General features: G+C 41.8%; 1 protein-coding gene across 5 annotated transcripts in view; it reads right to left on the reverse strand.

Annotated features, from left to right (window-relative positions):
• Positions 1–402: 402 nt before the first annotated feature.
• EPHA4 (EPH receptor A4) overlaps positions 403–27,365 on the reverse strand; it is a 149,929-nt gene continuing 122,966 nt past the window's right edge. For 3 of the 5 annotated variants that reach the window (XM_053215848.1, XM_053215849.1, XM_053215847.1), the window contains 9 exons: positions 25,485–25,543; positions 23,569–23,682; positions 23,122–23,307; positions 18,685–18,746; positions 18,019–18,228; positions 15,752–15,901; positions 12,094–12,287; positions 8,405–8,560; positions 7,137–8,066 (listed from right to left, as the gene is read on the reverse strand). In XM_053215848.1, the coding sequence (XP_053071823.1) occupies positions 7,952–8,066; positions 8,405–8,560; positions 12,094–12,287; positions 15,752–15,901; positions 18,019–18,228; positions 18,685–18,746; positions 23,122–23,307; positions 23,569–23,682; positions 25,485–25,543 (1,246 nt within the window). In that variant the 3' untranslated portion in view covers positions 7,137–7,951. Of the gene's footprint in view, positions 2,903–7,136; positions 8,067–8,375; positions 8,561–12,093; positions 12,288–15,751; positions 15,902–18,018; positions 18,229–18,684; positions 18,747–23,121; positions 23,308–23,568; positions 23,683–25,484; positions 25,544–27,365 lie in introns of those variants that run through there. The other 2 variants (XM_027049599.2, XM_027049600.2) reach the window with 2 other exon arrangements.

A 27,365-nucleotide genomic window follows, 5' to 3' on the forward strand; every position in this document is an offset into this window, starting at 1 on the left:
TAGATCATCTGGTTAGACACTGTGCTAACGGTCTAATATATGTAGTCTTTATAAAAGTTTGTGATATTATAATTGCCACTCTACAAACCAGAAAATGGGCCCAGGAAGTTAAGAAATTCAGCCTAGGTTGCATGGTAGGAGGGGACACTAAATTCCAACCAAAGTTCATTGTCTTAATTACATTGGGATAGGTGCAAAACTCATAGAATCTAAGTCCGATTTGCTAATGCGTGGTTCTCAAGGGCCAGGGCCATTTGGAAGTCAACGTTTTTTATCCTCTAACTAAGCACACTCAATTGGAATTCAAGATCTTGTGGGCTAACCAAAGGACAACCAAGAATTCATGGGTTTAGAAACAGCATGCATGTTGACAAATTATTGAAGAGACAACTAGATTCCAGGTCTGTATACGGCAACTACTTTATTATTTTCAAATGCAAACTCTTTGCATTTAGTTTGCTATTTTACAATTTTACAAACTAGGTATAAAAGACCATAAATAAATGACATAAGTTATGTGTACCTAAAGTTCATGAAGGGAAGAAAAATACCTTGACAAAATAAAACAAAATAGAAAAATCTATGTCTAACTCAAGAGAGCGCTCAAATTTTGGAACATGTACGAACCAAGCAGTGTTCTGTTAATTTCCTTTATGGTATGAACTAAATTATAATAGGCCTTGTACATTCTAATTTTAACCACAGTCCTTGCATATTCCAACATACTTGGAGTGATACAAAAAATAAATGCACTCTTCAGTGTGTATCAACGCTTGATGTTTGGAGAATGTTAAGTGAAAATATTGCTTCTAGAACTTTCCTTGACTGGTCAGAATTTGCGTGTCTTCGGACCAACATTGAGGCGATAAGCGTGTATGGATTAATACACATATCCTTCACAGATCGAATACAAGAGTTCTCAAAACATACACACCAGTAGTGTCGTGAACACAACCTGTCTCCAAAATAACTCTTTGAACACACCAGAACGTTTCATCCATGACTGTTACAAATAATTTGGGGCCGGCAGACACATGGTGAAGCTACTCGATTTGGTGCAGGGGAACAGCTTAATGCTGCCCTAATGGAAGATCTGGGCAAGATTCAGCATCTGAACTCACTAGGCCAGCACTCGCTTATGGGGCTAATCCAGTCCCTGAAGTTGGCCTCCTGCCCTGACCTCTGGGGAAAGATGACCAGCTCAGAGATTCAACCTCATTTCTTTATACATATTTTTCAGGCATCAATGCATAGGCACATCCCTTTAAAAATATAGTAAAGTCCCCAAAAAGGGGTGAATTCACTTTGTCACTCTGGCATAGCTATGAGAATACAATGCCACACACCCTGTCAGAATGTAATAAATATTTATTGATGATTTTCTCTACTTCTTCAATAGCATAGGGTTCGGAATCTTTTTTTTTTTTTTCCCATTTTTCCCTGATTTGATGTTATAGCTTATGTAAATGGCCACGGTTTGTGCAACCGTAGCTGAGAATACGCAAGGCAGCCACTCAGATTATGAAAAAATGGCAGTATGTTGGCTGGAGTTTGGTACACGTGTCCTATCAGAACTGAATCTTCACACACTGGACCTCAGATTCTAGAAGGCTAAGGGCCATAAGAGTTAGCTGCATATGAATTAATTGTAGAACTCATCCTCTAAACTGGGAACCTGAAATCACTTGAGGACATTTAATCCCAACTATGCCAACCTCAAGAGTCACTGGCATGTATTTTTCTGTGACATTGAGAGACAAAGTATTAATCCGGGACACATCATCTCAAAGCTGACACACGCGTCTACGTTCATCTCCGAAAGCGCATGGGTTGCATATATTTGTTCTCATTCAACGAGTCCATTTATGCAGGAAAACAAAGGCTACTTCTATTCCACTTGGGGTCACCAGACAAATTCCATCCCCTTCTCTCTCTCTCCATCAAGAAATTGGTGATTCAGATGGGAAGTTCAGTCCGCATTAATGGTCTCGACGATGGGTCGTCACCCGCATGGATTTATATTCTAAAATTACCCCCTGCTAAGGTGAAAATGCCTCCATCCAAAGCTGTCGAATTACTTATTAAGGTTAGTGTGGCAGTTACGGAACACACTTCTAGATACAGGGCATTGAACACTTCCGGGCTGTCTTTCTGAGGGGACGGGTGCGGTCTCCAGGCCCACTGTCGCACGCGGCTCGTAATCTCAGGACCGGTGGAAAAACCAGCACTCTCCGGGTGTAGCATTCCACAACATTCGCAGGCAGGTCTAAGCATGAGGTTAGACGCTCACGCGCGCACACACACCCGCGCACTCGCACACTCACACCTATGTACACACATCAAAAGAGATAGTCAGCTCATATTTAGTCTAGGAAAAAAATATATTTATATCACTGCAATGGCACACCCTGGGTAACATGTGACTTCAGCAATGCATATCATAGGCAGCTCAAGGGAACTGGCTTTGTTTTGCGTAGTGGCACCTGACCTGGTGTCCGTCGTAAGACCTGTAGCCTTGGGTCACTTGCTGCCGCACCAATGCAGCAGTGACGCACAGGAATGAGATACGGAAATACATATAAATAAAACCACAAGGAGTTTAGGAACAAGGGCTCTGAGGAGTTGGTGCTGCGAGGCAGTCCGTTCCTCAGTGCAACGGGAGAACAGGTGCTGAGCCTCGCACGTTTGCTGTTTCTTTCACTGGGAAAGGAGATTGGAACGTCAGCCATTTGTTCTTTTCAGGTACAGGGGTTGTTTCATCAGGGTCTTTGCTCCAGAACTGGCAGAGGGGAAGCAGAAGAAACACATCTCGAAGGGACTGAGGAGGGTGTGTTCTGTTTTCTTCTGCGGGCTTTGTGATCGACAGGAAGGGCTGTGAGGCCAAGATAGCAGAATCTACTCCCTGTAGAGAAAGGAGCAAGATTTTAGACAAAACATTAACCAATACGGCCAGCCAGTTGTCAGCCAACGTTACGGGCAAGAACAAAGCACGTAAGGGTCGGTGTGGCTCAGTAAGAAGCAGCTCAGGAGGGAGAGCATGAATTCCTGCTTTCCTCCTCTGAAACAGGACCACTATAGTAACAACAACAACAACAACAACAACAACAACAAAAGTGTTTATTAGTAGCTTAATTATAACAACTTGGGGAAGGGACTCGTCTTACTCCTATCACACGGATGAGGCCATTGAATCTCAGCAGAGCCGAGCAATCTGCTCACGGTCATGTCACACATGGCGAAGGAGCAAAGCGGGGATTCGAACCCACACAGTCTGAGTCAATAGCCATGCCTTATCCACTGGGCAAACAGCCACTGTGAGATGAAAATTCTGACTTGTGATGATTCATTTGTGTAAGAGGAGAAAGGTAAAATGATGTGAAAGGCAAACTGTGTTACAGGTAAAGCCCCGGATACTAGCTCCCAGTATTTCCAAAAAGGGAAATTGTGTGTTGTGGGAACAGATCTGGAAACGCCACAATCTGCCATTATTCAACGACATGATTGGCAAAAATGCAAACGAAGAAATAAAAATCATTGAACGTTTGTCTTACAAAGGAACTTCTAATGAAGGAGAGTATCTGGTAAAGGAGTCATACGAGTTGCATGGACCAGGCACAGAGAGGGACCCTTTGGGCCGTGGCACGGGGAAACATTTGGTGTGCCAGTGAGAAAGGTTTTGGGGGCGCAAGCCCACCAAGAACTAATCAGTCACGACTGCCCCATCAGTCTAGCACTGGGCAGATCAGCGCGATGCAATGGAATCATCGTGGCTCCTCACTGTCCTCACAATTATCAACGCAAACCCGAATAAGCAGTTCCTCTTCTTTCTTTTGTGACAACTGACAATCAAGGTAGCTTTGGGGACTGTGTCTTCCACCACAACGGCGTGTTTGGCAACGAATGACCTCAGGTATCGAGAGAGCAAGGATTAAGGCCAGAACGTATCTTCAAAGACAGTTGAGCTCGTTTTATTAAACCAATCGTTTACATGCTGGTTTTGTACCTATGTGTGTTTGTCGTGTGTGAGATATAAATCCAGGTTAGTTTCTTTGAGGTCAATAACCATGATTTGGTCTTGTAGAGAACACTTTAGTCTCTTTGGAGAGAGAGAAATAAAGTTTTCTTATAAAATACTCAGATAGAGATTACTTCTTAAGCAACTTAAAACTATACATGTGGGTACGGTTATAACTAGCAAGCCCTCCCTGCAAGAAGCCTCTTGTCAACATCATTCATTTTGACAATTATGGGGGGGGAAAGAAAGAAAGAGAAGGATTTGGATCTACTTTTCCAGCTGTGTCTTCTCTGGAAATTAGTACGTCTATCAAATGTAGTTCCTGAAACCTGACTGTGCAGAGACTTAATCAGGCAGGCATGTATTTACATGCAGGACAAGGAGAACAGGAGTATGACCTTAAGACTGTTGGAACACAACCAACGCCATATGGATAGGCACACTTTTGGAAGGTGATTTTGTTGTACTGCTAGAAATCCCACTCTTAGAGGAGAAAAAGGAGTCCCAAAACACTTTTGTTCCCTTTCAGTTCCCCAACCCTCTTCTTCACTAAATGCCTGGATATAAATACATGTTATGAAAATAGTTTGTAATAGGAAGTGGGCTATTTGGGGACTCACTGTGTATGTGAAAAGGGTTGGATGTTTGAAGTGACAAGGGTAGGAAATATGAAGGATTGTACCTAGCTGATGCCAGAATATTCTAGGGTGGAGAAAAATAAATGTTAGCTCCTTTGAATGGAGACAACCTCTTTATCATGGGGAAGTGTTTGGACAAAGACCAAAGCATGTGGTCTATGTGGCATCATGAGGGAAAGATGTGACTTTCACTGCATCTAAATAAACAAAGCATTGTTCCTCTGAATCCGTTATGAAGGCATCAAAGTGTCTTTACCATCCAGTTCCATTCGTTACAACGGGATCTGACTTGTGCATTTCATTTTTTCTTTTTCAGTTATAAAACAATGTCACGAATTTCAAGGCTAAGCGACAAAGGAGTATTTGGTAGGTCTACAAAGGTAGGTGTACCTTTTGTACAGACACACGTTTAAATCACATCCTCACGAATCCATTTAAGGTGAAGCGGCTTTGAGGGCACGGCTCCTACCACTGAACTTCATTTCACCTCACTCCAGCATGTCGCAATGCAACATTTGGGTTCGCGAGTGAAAGACGGATGAGCAGCACCCGGAAAACCTTGGAGGAGGAAGAGCGCACCTTCCTTCCGTGAAGTCCAGCGCGTTCTACATAAGAGCGTGTCACGTATGCTTACGACAACGCCGCGTGTTAGGAAAGGTGTTATTATTGAAGTTATCACCATCTCTAATTTACAGGTGGAGGATCTGAGTTATAAAGAAACATGGAGTGAATTTCCCAGTGTCAACATCTCAGCTGGCTTTCGAATCCATAGCTGTCTGGACGCCAGAGCCTGGCTCCGTGCCCTGGGAAACAATGCAACCTTCCCACTGTCCTCCTGTTTCTCTTCTAGAATGTGTAACTTCGCAGAAGCAGTGAGGTTTCACTTTTACAGCTACCGGATATTATTGTCGGCACTCGGAAGGCCCTCCGTTGGCCTTTCCACTGGCCTGGACTCTACCTCCTACGCTGTGTTAAAATGAAGATTCGGAAGGCAACCTTTGAACGCCGTAAGATTTCACGTCCCACCTTGCAATCCTTGCCTGATGAGCTCACGTACACAGATACGTGCTGAGAAAACAACACAACGACGGCCGCACAGTGTCCAGCATTAACTCGTTAGGGTATCTGAGAGCTGACACGTTCTCTTTTTAGAAACGTTCTGCTTTGAGTATGTTCAGCGTTTAGAAAAATAGCTCAAGTCTTAAGCTGCTGCCTCGAGGAAAGCAAGACTTCTAATTATTCGGTGTATGCAAGGAAACACTCTTTTGACTTACAAGATAATGTCATAATGCCACCTTATTTGAATTGCACCGTGGAGACTGAAAACAAAATACTCCACAGATTCCCTGAAGGAAAAAAATAAACATATACATTTTTTATTTTTTTTCCAGCAAGCAAAAAACCCCACCTACATTGTCAACTTTGAACATGAATATCCGGAACTCTTAGGGTTCAGCAAAAGTGGTGATGAAACAGAAATTGTTGGAGTAGTTTAAAAAAAAAGAAAGAAAGAAAGAAAGAAAGAAAGAAAGAAAGAAAGAAAGAAAGAAATTTCACATTCCTTCTGAAGAGAAAAGCTTTTACAACCAGCGTGGCAAAAAGGTTTTTACTAAACTGTCATGATTTGACAGCATCAGATTGAACATGCCTTTTGCTCTATAAGAAATAGCTTTCAGCATAAAACCAAGGGTGGGGGGGCGGGGGGAGGAAGGTCATTAAAATCAACCAAGTTTTTGTTTAAAAGCGCAAATGGAAGCGTTTAAGAAGTTAAAATCTGTCCAGGCAAAAAGAGTTAGGTCGTTTGTTTCTGACAATACACAAAGCCATTTAATTCACGTTGCACGAGGAAAATTCTGGGATTAAAATAGAAAGATCTAAGGCTCACGGCCTTTACGGATGAGAAGCCATGTTTTCTGGTAGGTCACATTCTAATAGCGAGGACATCAAGGTAAGTTCCAAGTCTCACGCCTGACTTCGAGGTAAATCCTCCCTGACTGACCCTGTCTGGTGCCGGGGCTACAGGAGCAGGGCAGAAAATAAGAATAATGGATGGACCTTCCAGGATTTCTCAACTGCAGCAAAGTCTCCAAAGAATGAGGCATGATCCCAGATTAGAGGTGATTACTTGGTACCCCAAAGATAGGAAGTATTTGTGGCCTGAATGACGGGCACCAAAGGGTAAAAGGAACTCAGTGTGAGAGAGAGCCAGTGGGGGTCTAGGTGCCATGTTCCCAAACCTGACTTCGTATGGTTCCTATTTCACTTCTTCCCGAAAGAACAACAGGGAAGAACTTACTGGCTTCCATACCGGTCTCTACTCCCACAGTCAAGAGAGGACTAACATCCTGAAAGAACCCCTAACTGCCTGACAGTCATGAAAGAATATTTATTGGTTGGTGTTTCAAGTTGGATCGAGTTAAAAAGAAAACCAGAAAAAGAGTTTTCACTGGAGAAAGATCCATTGCGGATTCTTTTGCCTTACCTTGTAGGTCTGGGTTTGCTTCTTTAAAGGAGGGAAGTGTGAAAGTTCCCTATTCAAGATTGTCACGGTCCACTATCCATAAGGTAGTTACAAGAAGTTTGTAGAGTCCCAAAATACGACTTTATATGGCACAGCCTCAGGCCCAAAGAAACAGACCTTGTTTGTCCAGTGAGAGGGAGGTGTTTGGGTTTTATTATTATCATTCTTATTATTTTTATTTTTTAAAATCCACTTTCCTTTTCTTTCCAGACCCTTAGGATGACTTTCAGGTCACCATAAGCCACGAGGTGGCCCGATGAGCTACGCGGTTTTCACCTAGGTTGTTTTCCATGGTAAGAACCAAGCCTTAGAAGCTACGACTGAGTCCTTCCCAAATGTTCCTGGGCATGGTATTCATTCCGGTGAGAGCAAGAGGACGGTCATTTACACCACAAACAAAATACTGTAGTTGTAATTCCAAATGGAGAGAGGATCAAGGATGTCTCAGAGAAGCTCAGTGTCTGTCAGCAAATACTCATCAAAACCCGGAGGTGGTGTTCTATTTATACAGGTACGTGTATTTTACAAACTGGTGACGGACGGAGTACTTCTGAGACACAATGGGTTCCAGGTCTCGATTCGAGTGACGGTCTGTCATTTCCGTAAGCCCCGCGATCTCAGCAAAATCTGTACACCGGGCGACGCTGCAGGTTATTTTACTCTTGCTTTCATTTCAGAGGGCGAAGACGGAGTTAAAAAAAGTGCAGTTCTTCAATTAAAGTGCATGGATGAGGTAAACTAATTTCAAGAGTTCTGAGTTTATTCAACAGCACTGGCTCAGACAGGAACCATTCGGCCGTGTATCTGCTGCATTTGGGTTCTCATCGCCTGGACGCTGCTCAGAATCTTATTCTGATGTGTGACGGCCGTGATGCCGATTCTTGCCAGGTCACTGGATGTAGGGGGAGAAGTGAGAGGGAGAGAAAAAGGCATGAGGGCCGAGAATCTCGTTTCGGGGCTTCATGCAGACACACATTTGAATCAGCCACAGCTCATACGGCACAACAAGGCAGGTATGTTCTAATGTCTAATTAAGCAATTTAATGCAACAATGTAGGTGCTCGAGAGGCTGTGCAAAAATTACACGCGATCAAAATGAAAGGCATTCCAGTTTTCTTTTTCTTTCTTTCTTTTTTTTAATGAGTAGGATGATAATGCAGCTCAAAGCAAGAACGGCAAATACTATTAAATCTAGATTTACCCTTTGGTGTTACATCGCTGAGTACTTACTCCTGGTTCATGTGTACTATAGCCTCTAGTGTGGTATAGCCGGCAGCCGTGAAGTTATCCTTATACCGGTCCATTTTAATGGCCTGGAGCCAGTCGCCAACGGATACCACGGCGGAGAACTCGGGAGAGCTCGGATCCAACAAGGCGGTGTTAGGTCTGGCGGTGGAACGAGAAAGTGTGGACAGACGAGAACCATCAGTGAGACAGCAAGACTCAGAAGTCAGATTGCCTAAGATAGGCATTGAAATGCCAAGGACGGGCTTTTTAGAGGACTGCCTGTTGTCAAATGTCATCGTGTGATTTTTTTTTTTTTTTTTTTGCCCCTCATCGCACAAAGTCGCTAAAACATGTATCAATCGCCTTCTCTGCCCTTGATTCCACTTCCCACATTTGTTTCTTGGGGACCTCTTGGTATACTAAGGATCATCCCAGTCTTTTCACATCTCAGCCTGGGGGGAAAGATTGGGGGAGACCTTGTGGCTGATACCCGTTGAGTCTTTGCAGGAAGAGGGAAATTCCTGCCAGCACTATTACATACCTCAGGACAGCAGCTATGGAAACCCTAGTGAAGTAGGAGTAAAACAAAAAAACAAAACAAAAAAACAAAACAAAACACTGTGAGCTTGCAACTCGCCAGACTTGACGGAGCGGAGAAAACAGCAAGAGTTCAAGTCCAGCGTGCTCCCAGCCAGGTCTGCAAGGCAGGCTCAGTGCATTCAAACAAACTTGGGGACAGCAGGGAGTTAATGCCCTCTTTAATCAGCCCATGCCTGACCAGCATGTGTGCCAAGACGGGAAGGAAGAATGGCCACTTTGATCACCGCGTGGATTACGGAATGCGCTTCTCGTCTTCCCTTGCTGGGGCTCTTAAATAATCATTTCAATGAACTCTAGGCACTTTTTATGAACTTATTTCTTAGTTTACGCATTTCTCAGGCCAGGTGTCTTACGTTAGGTCATTGTCAAGAGTGACTACAGTTCAAGGCAGGAATTTTGCCATTCCTCGTGATACTGATAATACAATAATTATTATCAAGAGAAACATAGTCCTCTTTATCATCAAACTACTTAATAATTATTGGGTAGACCTTCACTGGGTATTTTATACCACCTTTACTTTAATCACCTGTAGAGCAACACGGCTACTTGTTTATTATATTTCCTGGAGCTCCCGTTTCCCTAGAAATTATAGAATGGGGTTGATCTTCACATTCTGACCTAGTTTTCCTCCTGAGGCTGCGCTGCTTAAATAGAAATGTTTAAATAGGAATATCATCATTACTGAATTTTTAGCCAAAGAGAATATATTCTCTTGTGAAAACAAAATTAAGTCGGTATAATGCCTTGATTAATTTTCTGCATGGCAAAATTAATCTAATTCCATTGTTTATTTTACAATTTTTACCTGTTATTTTGGTTTGCAAAAATTCTTTCTTATGTAACTATTTCAAACAAGACTTGTTTTATCAATCAGTTTTGTGTCCAAATCGTAGCTTGCCACTGTGAATTTTTATGTCCGTTATTTCAATTAAGTCCAATTTTCTGAGTAAAATTGTGTGAATTTTTATGACAAGAATAATCAAGATTTAACTCTTCCCCCAATAACAAGTAACATCACATAGAATTTTAGACATTAGTGTTCATGTTTATCAATAATATTCATCATTAGAGAAGACCAATAGTTTGCATTTCTAACTTTAAGCCAAGAGCATGAATAGGGCAACATGTAGGCTCAAGGTCAAAATGACCTTAGGATGAAAATAACCTCATTCACTATCAATGAACTCTAAGGATTATTTGCAAGCTTGCTCTGGAAGTCTTTGTGCTCTCTGTGGAACACCATGACATCTGCCTAATTTTGTGCTGAATCACATACAATGTTATACTACATCCCATTATCAGCAAGCAGTAATCAGCATCAAAGCTACCGAAGTACCATCAGCGAGAAGAACTTAGAATTCTAAAAAGTATATCCAATAACTCAGTTTGTTCTCAATTTGTTCTTCATAATTGTACGAAGCACACATTATGCAAGATCAGTGGCTGAAGAGTTTATACCAGCAGGAGAAGCCCCAAATACCAATGAACCAGCCTTAGGACCTTTAGACAAAATTCATGGGATCCGGAGCTGGAGACCTAAAAGCTGGAGGAAATTCACCTTGGAATAGAAGAGGCCAGAATTGAACTGGATATCGGAGAATTAAAGAACAAAGAGTAGCCTACTTGGCTATCAAGTGGCAGAAATAAGATGTGAACTTAGCCCATCCCAAGTGTTCTTTCAGAAGAGCTTGATCATTAAGCTCTTGGGCTGTGGCAAATGCCAAGGCATCTGAAAGCCCAGAAGAGAACAGAGGGTGTCTCTGCTGCTTGTTCCAGATTCTTCGTGCACTGAAATAATCAGCATATATACCTTCTCTTCCGCAACCATTAGGCTAAGTCTGCAGAAGACTGGAGGGGGAGCTCCCTGCACTGACCGAGACTGGAAGGTCTTGGACATTGTGGGGAGAAAAAAACATCCTTCAATTTTTAACTCAGCGTCATGATGAAAGAGGAGCCTTGGAGAATTGCAGATTTGGAGGTGAGTAGATACCTTACTTCTTGCAGGCTCGAAGCAGCTGATTATCTTATGCTAGTCTTCATTTAAATCATTTAACTACCAAGGGCGGTCTATACTCTTTGGGGTGGGACCGGTATCAAGGTATCCGGAATCTTACACCAGGTAGAAAAGTTCCTATTGAGTTAAGAGCACTCGGGAGTATCTGGGATCTTCTTTCTGGACTGATCACGCTTCTTCCTTTTGCCCTTTCCAATGAAACAACTACCTATTTTACAGATGGTTCAATTATATTCATTTTTAAAACCCTTCTCAAACATTCAGCCATATGCTTTGCAACTTGATCAGTTTCTATTTTGGTCCTGCTTCCTTCTACTCTTGAAAGACTCAGTAAAGAGAAATGTTAGGAACTGAAACCGAATGAATTTTGTGCTTTGTGAGCTTGTATGCGCCTATAACCCTTTAGAAGTCAACCTAAAACAGTGCCTGAAAAGGGGCGCCTGGGTGGCTCAGTCGGTTGAGCATCCGACTTCAGCTCAGGTCACGATCCCCCAGTTTGTGGGTTCGAGCCCCGTATCGGGCTCTGTGCTGACAGCTCGGAGCCTGGAGCCTGCTTCAGATTCTGTGTCTCCTTCTCTCTCTCTGCCCCTCCCCCACTCATGCTCTATTTCTCTCTGTCTCTCAAAAATAAATAAATGTTAAACAAAAAATTTAAAAACAGTGCATGAAGAGCTGTCCTCTTCTCCTCATTTTTTACTAATCAGTGTTCCTTTCCCTTCCCCAAGTATAGCATCTAGTGACCTGAATGTCTTCCCAAAGTACATTTTATCTTTCTTCCTAAATGTTCAGGTCCAGCATAATAAAGTAAGCACTTTAGCTATTTGTTGCTGGGTTTTTAAATTTTTTTTTATGTTTGTTTTCGTACTACTTTTTGAGGCCCGACAGGTGTTAGGCTCTACAAAATGGTGAACAAAACTACCATAAATACTCCATTAACTGAGACAGAAGCCACCCAGGCTGCAGAGAGCTGTGCAGTGGCCTCTGACTAAAAGGCAGGAATTAAAAGTGAGCCACCGCTCGCCTGCCACCTCTAATGTATTATTTCATACATCACTATTAAGAAGGCATGGCCGACCTGGAGCTCTCGGTCCCCGTCCTCTTCAAGCTGTTGGGGTTGCGGATGAGTTTGTCCAACATGTTGACAATCTGCCCAAATTTCGGCCTATCACTTCTCTCCTTCTGCCAGCAGTCTAGCATCAGTTGATGGAGTGCAATGGGGCAGTCCATTGGAGGAGGTAGCCGGTAGCCTTCCTCGATGGCTTTGATCACCTATCAGAGAAAACAGAACGCTGTATATTAAGTGGCCAGGGGAAGCTGCTGTCAGAGGTCCATCCTCCTGACCCGCAAGTTCCCCTGGACGTGCAGCTGCCGGCAAGCTCGAGCATGGGAACAGCACCAATTTCTTCGCAGAAGCCAAAGCTGGACCTGAGTGTTGCTGGCAACGGGACAGGGAAGCCAGCTGTTGCCATGAGCTGTTCTCAGATGACAGGCAATGCCAATCTGAAATTCTAAAGTGAAGAACGCATCAGTGTTCCGAAGTGGTTAGAACACAATCAGATCAACAGCCTGGTGTTGGGCTGGCTCTCGGAGATCACATGGTGACTGCCCTCCTCCTCCTGCTATCCAGCATCCTCTGAGCCCTCGTAACAAAAGACACTCTAGCCTTGCGTTACAGATCTTCCTTCAGAAGCATTCATAGTTGCGTCCAAGATGAACGTCTCGTTGTATCCTTTTAAGTCTGTATCCTCTTGCACAGACAGCTCATGGGTCAGTACAGGAGCCCTCCTTCCAGACCTCCCAATCCAGAAGACACTCCTTCTCTCTAAAATAGCACTCTCCTCAAACCCTCCCCATGGCCAACCATTTTTCCTTTTGGAAAACCAAAATACACCAATATACCAACGCTACATCACATTCTTGGGTCTCAGTTGTCTGACAGTTGGCCCTGTTAAAAGGTGTTAGTAAGTGGATTTAAAAAAAAAAAGTAGTGGCAAAGAAAATTAAAAAAGAAAAAAATTCTTTTCGAGCATTCACATTCTGAAGGGGACCTCTCCACATCTAAGGAAAGAAGTTATAATGGTAGACGGTAATTGTCTCATTGCCCAGAGTTCTCCCTGCTTAGTAAGACGTGAGTTAACTCTCTAACAGTCTTTCTTCTAATTCAAAATTTTTGCATCTGTCTTCACAGGTATTACAGTAGTTTTCTTACTGGCCTTTTGCAAAGCCCCCCATCTTTAGGGTATGAATCCCAGTAATGTAATATCGTAGGACTCATGCCAAATTTAAGGAGGGGGAGTATTTCATAATTTCTTGGCTACACATTAGCATCATTTATGGGAATCCGATGAAATTCTAAAAGTCCTTTTTTTTTTTTTTTTTTTTTGGGTCTGGGATTTTTTAAAAAGTTTTATTCATTTTAAATCAGTTTCGTTTGGTTTCTATCAAAATGGGTAGCTGCTAATGAAACAACCAGAGCTCTAGCCATCTCAGTGGCCACACTGGATTCACCCTGCAGTGGGGTTTCTATTTCCTGTTCAACAACTGGTCTTCCACAGCAAACAGTTAATTCAGCTGGGTCCAGTTTCTATGTATCAGTATGATTATTGTCTTTTCAGCTGGCACACAGTTTGACAGTCCTCTTGTGATTTATTAAGCCCCCTGATCCTTTTTCTCCCGTGTATTTTTGCCAACATCCTGTTGTATTCGTATTATTTACTACTCCTTCTAGAGTAGACTTCTACATGCTATCTTACTAAACATTGGTCTCTTTATTTCTGGCAATTACATGAAGTCAGTTTGATCTTCTGACTTTCTTTTATCTTCCCAGGTGCATGGTGTTGACTCTAGACTTGATGACAACATTTTACATTGAATTGATGAGAATGAGAGAAATATTGGGCTAACGCCAGGATAACACAATTTGTTATGAACCCTCAGACTGCTTAATACTCTTTCATTAGCTCCCTCTCCACTGCCAGCTTGGAAGATGGCTTGTGGGTTAACAAAGCATATTTTCTCAGTTTACTGCTAAATGCTTTTGGGGGGCTGAAGAGTAAAACAAACAAAAAACTTGGTAAGTTTGCCACATTTGCGACAGTTATTTTGAGTCCATTCACCATATGCCAAATGAATTCTACTCATGAAAGTGATTTCCCAGTTACATTTCCTATTGATTCCTGTCCTATGCAGAACCCAACGGAGACAAACACGAGGGAACGACAGATCGACATGATCTGTGGGAGAGAAATGGCTTCAAATGCTCCTCACGGAGAAAACCAGACAACTGAAAAGTTTAAAACAGTAAAAATTATTTTAACGTAATATAGAAACTGCCAAAACCATGGGTCTGAAAATATTCAGGGCAGGGAAACGGACAGGATCTTGAGAGTCGCTGCTCTTCTGAGCATTTGGTCACGACCGCCAACTGAAAGAGAGTTGAAGTATCACATCGTTAAAGGAGTCAAGGTATGCATTACTTGCTCATTTAGGTTGTTTTTGTCCTTCCGTCAAGTCTCTAATCCGAAAACAAATGTTGTTACAAGGTAGGTACTGGAAGGTGTCTGTAGCACAATCACATCAAACAACGCATTACACACCCCTCACTTCTTTAGTTTTTTTTCCAGCCTGCAATTACCTACTAGTTATGCTAGTTGCTGGCCTTCTTCCTATCCGCTGTGAACTTTTCTGTATAACTTAACAGATAACACAATGCCAACACCATCATTCCTCTTAATCTGGCTAGCGAATTCTTTTCTGCGCCCCTCGCCGTGGAGTGCATTAGTTTCTCTATCGCTCTGAACATTATTTTATTGATAAGGCAACCAGCATCCGATTTCTCGAGTTCTTCATCTAATAGCCAAGGCTGTGCAACCTCTTGCTGTTTCAGGACAAAGCAGGTGGGCACGTAGCATTCCACATCAGAGAAAATTTTTGAAAAGGAGATTTTTTTTTTTCTAAGCTGTAATTTTTACTGAGAAATTGAAGGCCACGCCTTTGGAAGCCCTGTGTGCTAATATTTTACTTCACACGTACAACTAACAAGTGTTCTGGGAAGACCCCTTGGTCCAAGTTTTTTGTTTTTCTGTTTTTTTCCTTCTTTTTCACTGGAGATGTTTGTAATTAAATTCTATTACTCTGCAATCTTATTAGTGTCATTATTGAATGCTTTTCTGAAATTGCAGGCATTGTGGATACTCCCTTACGAAGTAGTCCAGATGGTACATTTAAAGGGATGTGCATAATTTACAAAGGGTCATTTAGTGAAGCTTTATTTTAGAGTCCTCAAGGGGCAAGCTCTAATTACAACTATGCCAGCTTTAAAATATTCACTAGTTCTCTTCAGATAAACCCTTGGTGTCCATTTTTTTCACATGTGAAATTTGCGTTTTTCATATATCCTTGTATTTTCCTAGAAATCAAAGTTGAATTGTATGCCACTGTGGATTGGAGCATTAATCATGTAAAAGATAAATCTATCGAATATAAATCTATAAATTTATAGATAAAAATATAAATCTACTGAGTTGGTTTCTCATGCTATCCCCATTTAGGCGACGTAATTTTGGTCCTTGAAATCCACGACTGTGGGGTTTAACGAGATTATTACACACATTTGTATTGAGAATCTTGGGTTTCATGTATCATTTCAAGCTCAAGCCTACTCCATCATACACTGATGCAATCCTTCCTGAATCTCAATGCAGAGACATATATTTCAGAACATAAAGACTCACGTCTTGATTGGACATATCCCAGTAGGGTCTCTCTCCATATGACATAACTTCCCACATAACGATTCCATAGCTCCATACATCACTCGCTGATGTGAATTTACGATAGGCAATTGCTTCTGGCGCGGTCCACCGGATAGGAATCTTGCCACCCTGTGAACATTCGAGCCATAAGTTATTCCCTAAGTACATCACTGATGTGCCATTTTAGTCCCTGAATGTTCTTACTGTTTGCCAAGCAGGACAACAGCATTCCTGAGATAGCTCTCCAAACAATAATAAGAGACTTGTTTATTTTAACTAGTCTTCTAAGTTGAGACACTTCTCATGTGTTTTCTTTGGTCACAGGGAAGTGAACAAGTAGTCTGTTTAATTGTTTTTTAAAGAGCCTACCTATTTGAGTTCTGCTTCAGGCGATATTGTAGGAGAAAGGAAATCGCAGGATTTACAACATGCATATGTTATGACGGTATATCAGTGGATGCGTAGCTGACGCTCACTTTGACTTCTTGCTGAATTCTCTCACCCAGCAGCACAATGGCGATATTTAATATTGCTTCTGGAGTCATGAACTAAGGAAGTTAAATATGAAATTTTCTATCCTCCACACTGCCATCCTACTTTTACATAGCATGAGAAAGGTGCCTAACATGGTTAGAAGGTAATACATTACGCAGGCTCTTAGAGGAAGACAAGTAGCAGATGCTAATGTCATTACTGACTTTAATGGAGGGAGGGCACCTGCAAACGTGGCAAAGGAACTGACTATTACCCAGAAAAAGTTTAAAATCGGTGCTTGATTTTTTTTTCTTTGCCCCAAATGTCTATTGTTGGTTATTACACTTAGGTGAAAGGGGTTTTGAATCAAGTTTCAAATTTCCTCAGGTTCCATCTGGGGAAATTAATACAACTTAACTTGAAACTCCAGCCGTTCCAGAGAACATCATTTGAAAGCTTGCTTTACTGAGGCTGCTAAACAAGACACTAAACAGTCCTAGAAATTACATTGATTCACTGCAGTGTGACTGAAACACTGAAAACCCAGCGTGTTACATTTCTACTTGTTCTATACAGAAGGACACTTGCTCTGCCTTCCACCTTCCTTAACTAGTTGGCTAAGGTTTAATCTACGTAAATGGATCATTCTCAAAGCCTCCTTTAATCTTCCTCTCCAAATAACTGGTAAAAATACAAGATCTTCAGTATTCACAAAGATGCATTCTTTCTTACATGAATGGACTTAGAATTCAAAAGTGGATATATGTGTAAGTTTCAAAGCTAGAGCCACGGCCATAGAACACTACCAGGGAAAAAAAAGAAACCCACCCACCCACCCACCCACCAACCAAACAAAAACAATGCTTAGGATGGTAAATGCAAAGTGAGCATCAAAGGAGGAAGATGTCTGCTTTCCGTTGATTTCAGCAGTGCCCAGCCCTAATGGCCAAACACTTTTAGGATTCTGTTTATTCCATTAGTATCTTATATTCAGATTGTCCAGCTAAGAGAGGATAGCCATTAACTGTATACTGATAACTCTTAACTGTGCCCTAATCCGGCCTATCTACCAGGAGTAAAACGAAGGCCATTAAAGTTGAAAACTCCTTGCACAGTGTAAATGATTTATAAATCCTGTATACACATTCTCAGACTCAGTGGCCAACCAACTAGAAACGTTGCTCTACCTTGTTTAAAATAAGAAGACTTTTTAATAATAGAAAAGAATCAAATGGAAAATCTAAAACAGGAAGGAAGGAAGGAAGGAAGGAGGGAAGGAAGGAAAAGAAGAAAAATCAAGTGTAATAAATACAATATTTACTCAAAGCTCTAGTTTGCCGTTTTTAAAAAAAATTTTTTTTTTCAATGTTTATTTTTTTTTGGGACAGAGAGAGACAGAGCATGAACGGGGGAGGGGCAGAGAGAGAGGGAGACACAGAATCGGAAACAGGCTCCAGGCTCTGAGCCATCAGCCCAGAGCCTGACGCGGGGCTCGAACTCACGGACCGCGAGATCGTGACCTGGCTGAAGTCGGACGCTTAACCGACTGCGCCACCCAGGCGCCCCAAGTTTGCCGTTTTTAAAGCAGTCACACATCTTAAGGCAGTTTCGAAATCCCTCTCAGAAATACAGCTTGAAAATGAATGCGGGGATATGAAGAGGCTCTGAAGGATGAGGAAACTTACAAAATCACAAAGGGCTTAAACATCAAAGTGAGAAAAGAGGAACAGTTTCATCAGAGTCAAAACCCAGAGGTCGCAAATCCTCCTTACCCTGGTGGTGTAAGCTGCTTCCGGATCATCCTCAAGTACTCGGGACATGCCAAAATCAGACACTTTGCAGACCAAGTTGCTATTTACCAGAATATTCCGTGCAGCCAGATCTCGATGCACATAGCTCATATCCGATAAATACTTCATCCCGGACCCAATGCCACGAAGCATGCCCACCAGCTGAATGACAGTAAATCTGCCATCATTCTTCTGCATAGGAAAGGAATAAGGAAAAATCTCATTAGCATTAGGCCAAATTAATTTTCACCAAAGCATTTATTATTACTTAGATCTTTTTTGATTTCTGTATCAAGCCTGCAATGAAATGCCACACTATTTCCGGACCTTTCTGACCAAAGTCACTAATTCACTAGCAGAGTGTATCCTAAGAACTGGGTTTCCTTCCTGTGGTAGATGGAAATTATCCAACTGTAATGAATCTACGGCTCACATAGCCCCACAATGCAAGAATAAATCAAATACCACCCTCATTGAACATGGATTATTTAATAGCCTTTAAAAATCACATCATTCTCTATTTCTCCTCTTCTTCCCTTGCCCCATTAAAAAATTCCATGAATACAACTAAACAGAATGGACACAAGGAGTCTGTTAGAGTTTTCTAAATACCGACATTCTTGGGTTTAATATAAAGTAGTCACGTACCCTGAGGAATGCATCCAAGGAGCCATTCTCCATGTACTCTGTTATGATCATTACTGGTTTACCTAGAGTTTTCAGAAAGAAAAACACAAACCCTTGATGAGCACTGCAGTTAATGAGATAAAAATGGGCTGTGCACAATTTTACTGCCAAGACACCTGTCTTGTGCGATCTAATTTAATTAAAACAAGCCAAGCTTATGCCTCAGCTGTGGGGAGCTAGGAATGAAATATTAAAAGGACGGGTAGGTTTAAATTCCATCTGGAAGGTTAACCCTTTGGGTGGCCTGTTGACAAGGTCTTTAACTAAAGTGGCCTCCGGTATCCAGGGAGCACATGAATGGATAATTGCTCTCTCAAGCAAAAGGGGAGGAAGATAAATGGGCCGGCCTGTTTAAAGGTGAAAAAATCTTTAGGATAATTAATTTATTTTGTCCCCAGAAGAGCCACTTGTGTGATGCTAAAGGAATCAATGGACAGAGAAACTTTTTTACTTATTTAGAGAAACTCAAGTTTCTAAGAGCAGTAACTACGCAGGATACTTCATTACTCAGACACATCTTAAAGCTCAAGCATGCACAATATTAACCCCTCTCCCCCCCTCCCACCCCACCTTACTCAGATCGGGAGATATCTCCTTTCTTTTCCCTTTCCTATCTATAAAAGAAGTTATCCTATTTGGTCCTTTAAGCGGACAACTTCAGCAGCAGCGACAACAGCAACAACAAAAAAACAAAAATCAGAGAAAAGTTGCAGGAAATTATTTCAACTGAGACAAGTTAATTCAGCACTAGGATATCCTTGCTCCCCCTTCACCTGTTTTTGTGTGTGTGTGTGTGCTTGTTTGTTTGTTTTTAGCAAAGAGAATAAAATGAATTTAAGGTTTGGGAGAAGTGGGGGGGGGGAACAATACTTTTAGTTTACTTTAGTTTTCTTTCTGAGAAACTTAGGAAATAGGAATCATTCTTTAGTTTCTTCATGGCTGCCAATGGACTCAAGATTTGAAACTCCTTCTTTTTAAATAGTGTTTGTGGGAGGGAATTGGGGTGGGGACGTAAATCCTCAATATTGTACTAAGGGAAAGGTTAAAGCAAAGAGAACATAAAAGATTCCCCGGGAGGAAAATAAAATGCTCGTTTGATAAATCAAAAATATTCACTTTCATTGCTATACTTGTGGACGGTTTGGACTTAGACATTCAGTCAGGGAAAATGGACTGGGGTAGGTCACTGCTGGAAAGTTCCTGTAACCATCCTAACTTAATTACCTTTCTCACCCAGAATAGACTCCGTTCTGATGTGCGGAGGGGGGAAATGTCTTTATTTCAGAGGCAAAAATTAGGAAGAACAGAAATTTTCAATCTCAAAACAGTCCAAGTTATCAGTTTTTAAAATCACTTGTTTATTTTTAATGTTTTTACCTTAAAGTTTATTTACTTATTAAACTTGTAAGAGAGAGAAGGGAGGAGGGGCAGGGTGAGAGGGAGACAGAGAATCCCAAGCAGGCCCCTCACAGACAGTATAGAGCCTGACGGGAGGCTCAAACTCACCAACCCTGAGATCATGACCTGAGATGAAAATGAGCCATCCAGGAACCCCAATCATTTTTTTTTTTATTGTGTTTTTGGTATCATGTCTAAGCAATCTTTCCGAGGTAAAACTTTTGGATGAGGAAATGATACCACGGAGAGTTTATTTTCAGTGATGAATGAAAGAAAGCCGGCAGAAAAAGGGGAAGTCGTGGCTTCGATCAAAGGGTGAGGAAAACCACTTCTGGTCTTTCCCCTCAGCTGGAGGGAGTCATCTCTGAACACCTTTTCTGTTCTTCCCTCAATATAATAAATAGGAAGCTCTTTGCTTTACTTATTTTATAAATTATTAAATACATTTGTAGTAAGTTAATTTTATTAATTTATTCTGACAGAGAGAGAGAGAGAAAGTACGGAGGGTGTGGGGAGAGGCAGAGAGAGAGAGACTCCTAGGCAGGCTCGGTGCTTGAGCCTGGTGGGGGACTCGATCCCACCAACCCTGAGGTCACGACCTGAGCCGAAATCAAGAGTCGATGCTTAACCCACTGAGCCACCCAGGTGCCCCGAAGCTCTCTGTTTTAGATTCATGTACCCTCTACATCTGCGGCCACGGACAGACCAAATGCATCCAAGTGAGCTGTAATGAACCCAACTCAATCAAAAGATACTTCGTCAACCAATGAGTGAAATGGACTCTCTTGCATTAACACCTACTTCTACCTCACCAGATCCCTCTGGAGGTGTGGACAAGAGAGTAGAAGCCCCAGAAGAGAGTTGCGGGGGGAGGGGTGGTGGAGGGAATGTATCATCTCCCCATCAGTTTAAAAAGTTCTTCAAGTAACTGCTGGTAATGAATTCACACGCTCCCACATCACCTTTGTGCCCTCGCGCCTCCCTCCTCTGACTGTTGGCAGGTCTTCACGATTTTTCTACATTCCTTCTTCTGTTTATTAAAAGTATCCATTTGTCAGAATCTTTATGAGCTCTCCAAGAGAATTAAAGACAAATGTCTCCGTAAGCAGAGGGGCTTATAAAATGGGGCTCAGCTGGGCTCACGGAGGGAAGGTGGTTCCTCCCCTGAAACAGGCAGGGACGTGGTGGGGGGGGCGTGGGGGGGTGGAGTGGGGGAAGGGGCCAATTCCTCTGGTGGAAATTTTAAATCATTTTAACTCAGTGACAACTGCATTATGCAAATGCATCCAGTCGTTTATAACAGTTACAGCTGTAATAGCTATGGGTTTTAGAGGCGCGGTGGGACTTTAATACAGAGATCCCCTGGTTCTTCTCTCTTCTGCAGAGGTGCTACAAAAATCACTGTCTGCAGCAGGAAAAGACACCCCAAGCTGAACAGAGCCTCCTTTTGAGAAACTGGACCCCTGCAGAAGTATTTAAACAGAATGTTATCTTTCAATTAAGGTAGTGAAGGGCTCTGGGCAGCTCCGAAGGCCAACGGGCAACAGAAAAATATCCTGTCTGCAAAACTAATCTTAAAAAGCAAAGAGAGGTATTCTGTGCTAATCATAGCCTTCGCCTTAGGTGGGAAATCATATACCCTTAGCACCAAGGTTCCGTTTTTGAGGGATTCTGATGATGGGGAAAGGTGTACTTCTTAAGACATAGCGTTACCATTTAACACTGAGGGAAGTTTTCTGTTGTTTAAATTCGCCAAACATTATGCTAAACACGGGAAGTCTTTCATCCAAAATAACCTTCTTTGGCAAGTTCTATTTTCATCTCTATTTTGTAGATGAGGAAACTGAAATCTTGAGCAACTAACTGCTCACGACCACATGCTTTCCTACAGTGGCGTGGACACGGGAGTCTCCAAGTCCGGTGCCCCGAAGCCTTTGCCTCACCTTCCAGATCTTTAGAAATGTGAACGCATGGGCCCCACCCCACCTGAGGAATAAAACCTGCTCCAGGAAACTGTTTGAACACGTTTTCCAGAATTCTGATGGACGTTTAAGCTTGAAGAGGACCTCTGAATGAAGGCACACTTTCTCTCACTTTTTAGGAACCTCCTTATTGTCTCATCTTAAAAGATGATGTGCTCTTGGGTCTCACTTTCTGCTCTACCCCAGAGCTAATGGCCAAAGTTTTACTCTTTTAACCTACTCTTCTCTCCCCACGGCTCCCTTTTACCCACTCTGCACGTGTTCACTGAGGGTGCTTTTCACAGGCACCTTGAATCAAGTGAGAGGAACCTTGGCCTTCCTGGAGACACGGCCCCGGGGCTTATAAGATCTTTGCCGTGTAGTGAAATAGTAGGTACTGCGGCTCCTGGAACAGAGCCACCCTTCAGTAGTAACCGCTTCAGCTCACTGTCCATGTGGTGCCTTAAAAATGGGTCTTAGCCAGCCTTACAGATGTATTCAGGGTTTGCTTCACAAAATGCATCTGTTGAGCTGTGTCGTATTTTAACCGAAGCATGGTTCGCAGGCTCCGCGAATGCTAATGGGCTAAAAAAGGAAGGTTCAACCAGGTGTTACTGTAAATAGACTTCCAAGATTCACTCCCTGCATCTGGAACTGAAGGTTCAAGCACGAGGCGTGGCGAGCTTTTGTTGTGTTTCATAGAAAAGTACTTAAATTTTATTTTGCTTACCATCTGCTTGCGCCTACCCTGTGACAATCAGTTTGGTCTAGCAAAGGTTTGAAAGATGGCGAGGCATACCAAAAATCTGCAATATTAATTTCCCTAAAATCTCACACAAGCTGCCTTGGAAATAGGGTATCAGCCTAAACCATAGACCCATTGAGAGCTGACTGCAAGATTAATGACTTGTCCTGCACTGATTTCCTCCCATTAGCAATCAGTGGGTCTGCTCCATCTGTCATTTCCCTGGAAAGAAAATGTGTGTTTAATTTGCCAGGAACTTCTAACTTGGCTTTGTAAAAGGAGCGCCCCACGTACATTTGGTGACAACGCCTTCCAAGTGAATTATATTCGGGTGGTCAAACTGTCCCATGATGCTGGCCTCACTCAGGAAGTCTCTCCTCTGTTTATCTGTATAACCAGCTTTCAGGGTCTTGATGGCCACACAGATCTCTCTCTTGCCAGGCACTTTGAGACGCCCACTGCATACTTCACCAAATTCACCTTTGGGAGAGAAAACGAATCAACGATGGACCAGAAACACATTCAAGATGAAAGTAAGAGCTAACATTTGTTGCGTGCTACTTACATGCCAGGCACTCTGCTAATGTTTTACATAGATCAAGGGAATTTCACGTACACAGATATTTACATACATACCTGTACACACGATATGTTCGTACACGTTTGTATAATCCGCATAGGTATATTTAATGTCCACAAAGAAAATAGGCTTGCTTATTAGAGAGACACTCAAACACCTACCAACTCCTATGACTTTTTCAATCTTAATGCAGGATGCGTCGATTTCTTTGGCAAATTCTCGAACTGCTTGGTTGGGATCTTCATAGGTAAAGGGGTCCACGTAAGTTCTAACACCTAAGTAATAAACACGTGACAGGTTGGCAGAATACTTCTCAGAAACCGCTAACGAACTTAAGTTGTCTGCGTCTAAAAATATTTAGCAGAGGAAGTTTTCTTAGCATGACAAACATACTTAGCAATAGACATACAGAAATGTTTAAACTCTTGCTCTGGTTTTCATTAGTGGGTAAACAAAGAATTGTTAGCTACTTAAGAGGCCACAGCTCTACTGACTTCCTGGAATGTCTTCACCCTTCAAGGAGGAAATTTTAAAAACAACCCATCCCATGGAGGAAAAGAGAGTCTCTACAAGAAAATTTGGAATGTGTTAAGCTGAATACCTTTGTGCAAGTCGGTTGCTCGTGTCCCACCCACCATCTGCAGCTATATTTGCTCAGGGAAGATAATGGGAACTTCCTTTCTTAATCGGCCATGTTTACACGGTGCCCAATATCGGGACCAATTAAGCACGTGACCGATAATTAACAAATGAAGATGAAAGCTAGGTTAAAATAGATAAGAGGGACAATGCTAGCTAGCTGACTGGAGAATATACATGCTGTATTGGGCTTCCACATTTATTCTGCTTTGGAAAGAAGGTGTTATAAGTAAAGACACTGAAGGTCATCGGAAAGCTGCAGTTGGAGAAAATGTTACAGCCTAGTTGTGAATGGTTGGAATATCAGGAAGTGTCATTCAGCCAAACCCCACAGACAACTCGCAGCCGAAATTCAGAATGTCCCAGGGCTGCGGGGACAAGAAGCATCAGTAATTACTGGGACCCCTCCTTTCCCTGCCAGAGCTCCTAGGGCTTTGGGGCACAGAAAGGGGGTAGGGCACTGGTTGGCCTAATCTCCTTGATTTTCCAGAACTATCAGTCTTGTCCTCATCATCTCATTTAAATTAAAAAAAAAAGAAAGTCACGTTTGTTTTTAAAAATATATATACCACATGCAAATTTTAAAAATATGGTTTTAGAAAGAAAATAAGGCGACTAAATGGAAGGTTGTCAGACATTCCATAGCCTTTATTGCTTTATATGCTGTAGCCAAGAAAATCTTTCTCAAGATGATTCTTCCTACCCCTAGTTTCTCTCTTCCTTCCACCTCCCTGTGCTGCTGTCCAATAGGGCACTTATTAGCCACACCTTGCTATTTACATGTAAATTACTTAAAATCAAAGAAATTAAAACCGTGCTTCCTCATTCACACTTGCTACTTTTCAAGTATTCAATAGTGCACGTGGCTACTGGCTAATGTGTTGGACAGAGCAGGTAGAGGACAACGCCATCATCTCAAAACGTTCTATTGGATCTTAAGAATCTTCTACCTCGTCAAGTCATTCTAGGGCCAGTTCTTTGAACTTATTCTTTGACCCCCGAATAAGCAGAACCCACTAAAGAGATATTAGTAGTCCTGAATGCCACAGCACATATTGTTGGGGGTAGAGCGATTACTGTTCGTTCCTTGTTCTTTTCCTCTCCAAAAACTGTATCTTACAAAGATGAGAAAAATTGTCACCTGTTAAGCCTTGTCACCTAGCTACACAAATGACCAGCAAGACCAATACTTTTTCAGGGTAGACAGTAAAATAAGGAATAAGAAGAATCGAAAGGAAGTTTCCCCAACCCCCATCTTTAACCTCACTCGAAACAATCCCAAATCACTTATTTCAGTGGGAAATAAGTACATTACTTAGATAATTCTATGAAAGAGCTATAATACTGATGGCCACATGAATTTAATGCAGGCATTTCTAAACTGAAAACACGAGACAGAGTCTAAAAATAAAATTTATTCTTAATCCAATTTTTGTACCTTGATTCAAATGTTTCTCTTCATCTGCTTCTTGTTTAGCTTTACTGTATTTACTCCGTCTATTAAAAATTAAAAAAAAAATACACACAATTATTTTCAAAAGTAGTAAGCCACAAGATAAGTTCTCTGCTACCATACCATATATAAGTCAGGCAAATAAAAATACTGTGCACATTTCACAGGCAAGTAAACTGAGGTTTATGGAAAGTTTGCTGGTGAATAATGGTTTCAAACACAATCAGAACTGATTGTGAGTCTCTGCTTTTTTTTTTTTTTTTTTTTCAGAGAGAGAAATCATCAGTGGGGGAGGGGAGAGAGACAATCTTAAGCTGAGGGCTGTGGAGCCCTCAGCAGAACTTGATCTCACCACTGTGAGATCATGACCTGAACCAAAATCAAGAGCTGGACGTTTAACCAACTGCACTAAACAGGTGCCCCAGAGTCTCTGCTCTTACCCACAATGTTAGAAACTAAGGTGATAAAGCAAATATTTTATAATATAATTTCAAATCTCCAGAATCAATTTCTCTTATTGAAGATAAATTATAAGTTTATTGGCTAGTTTTCCCATACATATTCCAAAGTAAAATAAGTTTCCATGGGTGAATTATGGATAAATCAAATGGCGATAAGGTTCAGTATGTGATAAGTAAAGTAAGTCCTGTTGCTACAACCACAAAAACCACTACCAGAAAAAAACTCATTATCATATTATATGATATTCTTAAAACAATAGTTTTGTGGTTATTGACAAAAACCTCATTATCATATTATATGATATTCTTAAAACAATACTTTTGTGGTTATTGGTTTCAGCTGCTGCTTACAAACTCCTAAATTATTAATGAAAATTTAAAAGGTAAATATTTGCGCTTTCTACTTGATCACGTTCCTTAAGAGTTTGTAGAAAACTTGAAAGAGTAAAAATGAGAAGTTTCCATTTGTAGCCGAAATCTCTTTCCAAAAAAATGGCGTATGGTCTCACATTGGGTATTCTGCTCTAAATGTCCTAAAGAAATGAGCTTTGGGTGTTACAAAAGTCTTGGGAGTCAGAAATCTTGAATACGTATACATCTTAAATCAATAATTTTGATACGTTATATATGCATGCCTGTGTGTATATATATGTGTATGTGTGTATATCACTGAAATGAATCAAAAGCTCAACTCAGTTGGTATAACGGATTTCTAAAGTTTGGGGGACGATGAGGTCAAATAAGTGAATAAGATGTGTACGTTTGTGTTTCTGTCCCAAATGTAAAGTGCACTGGAGTTCACTGGAGTTTATAATCATCTCCTAGTTTCTAGGAGCTTTACAGACAAGTGAAGTCCAGATTTCTTACAATGAGGAAACTGAGGCCATAAAGCATCTCGGCAGTGTGGTCCTATCAGAGTCTGGACCCCTGAACCCCTGAACTTTGAAAAAGTAGAGAAGGGTGGGATGATCGTGTAAAAGAGACAACAGCAGAGAACCTAACGGGGCCGAACTGGACAACCGGAGATGCAGTCCCATCACGGTCCCCCATCAGCTCCTGATTGTCCTCGGTGCAGGATCCAGCTCTGCGATCGGGCCCTCAGGGCCTGCAGATGTCTCTCTGTGCGTTGTCATTTCCCTGCAAGTAATACCACCTTCCACTTGTACAGCGCATTTCACTTTTCAGAGTGTTCCGGACACATTATCATCCCCTCCGCTAACTGTTTACAAAGCAGGAAGCAGCTTGGTGAACAGAGACCTCAGTCACTCATTCTTACACAAGCGTGTAGAATTCTTGCATTTTTACTTTGCTTTCAACTTTTTAAAGAGCCATCGTGTCTATTATTGAATCCTACCTTCACGACAACCCCAGGGAAGTAGGCAGCCAGACAGACATGCTCAGTTCC

This window comes from Acinonyx jubatus, chromosome C1 (genome assembly GCF_027475565.1).
Source record: "Acinonyx jubatus isolate Ajub_Pintada_27869175 chromosome C1, VMU_Ajub_asm_v1.0, whole genome shotgun sequence".
Taxonomy (NCBI): domain Eukaryota; kingdom Metazoa; phylum Chordata; class Mammalia; order Carnivora; family Felidae; genus Acinonyx; species Acinonyx jubatus.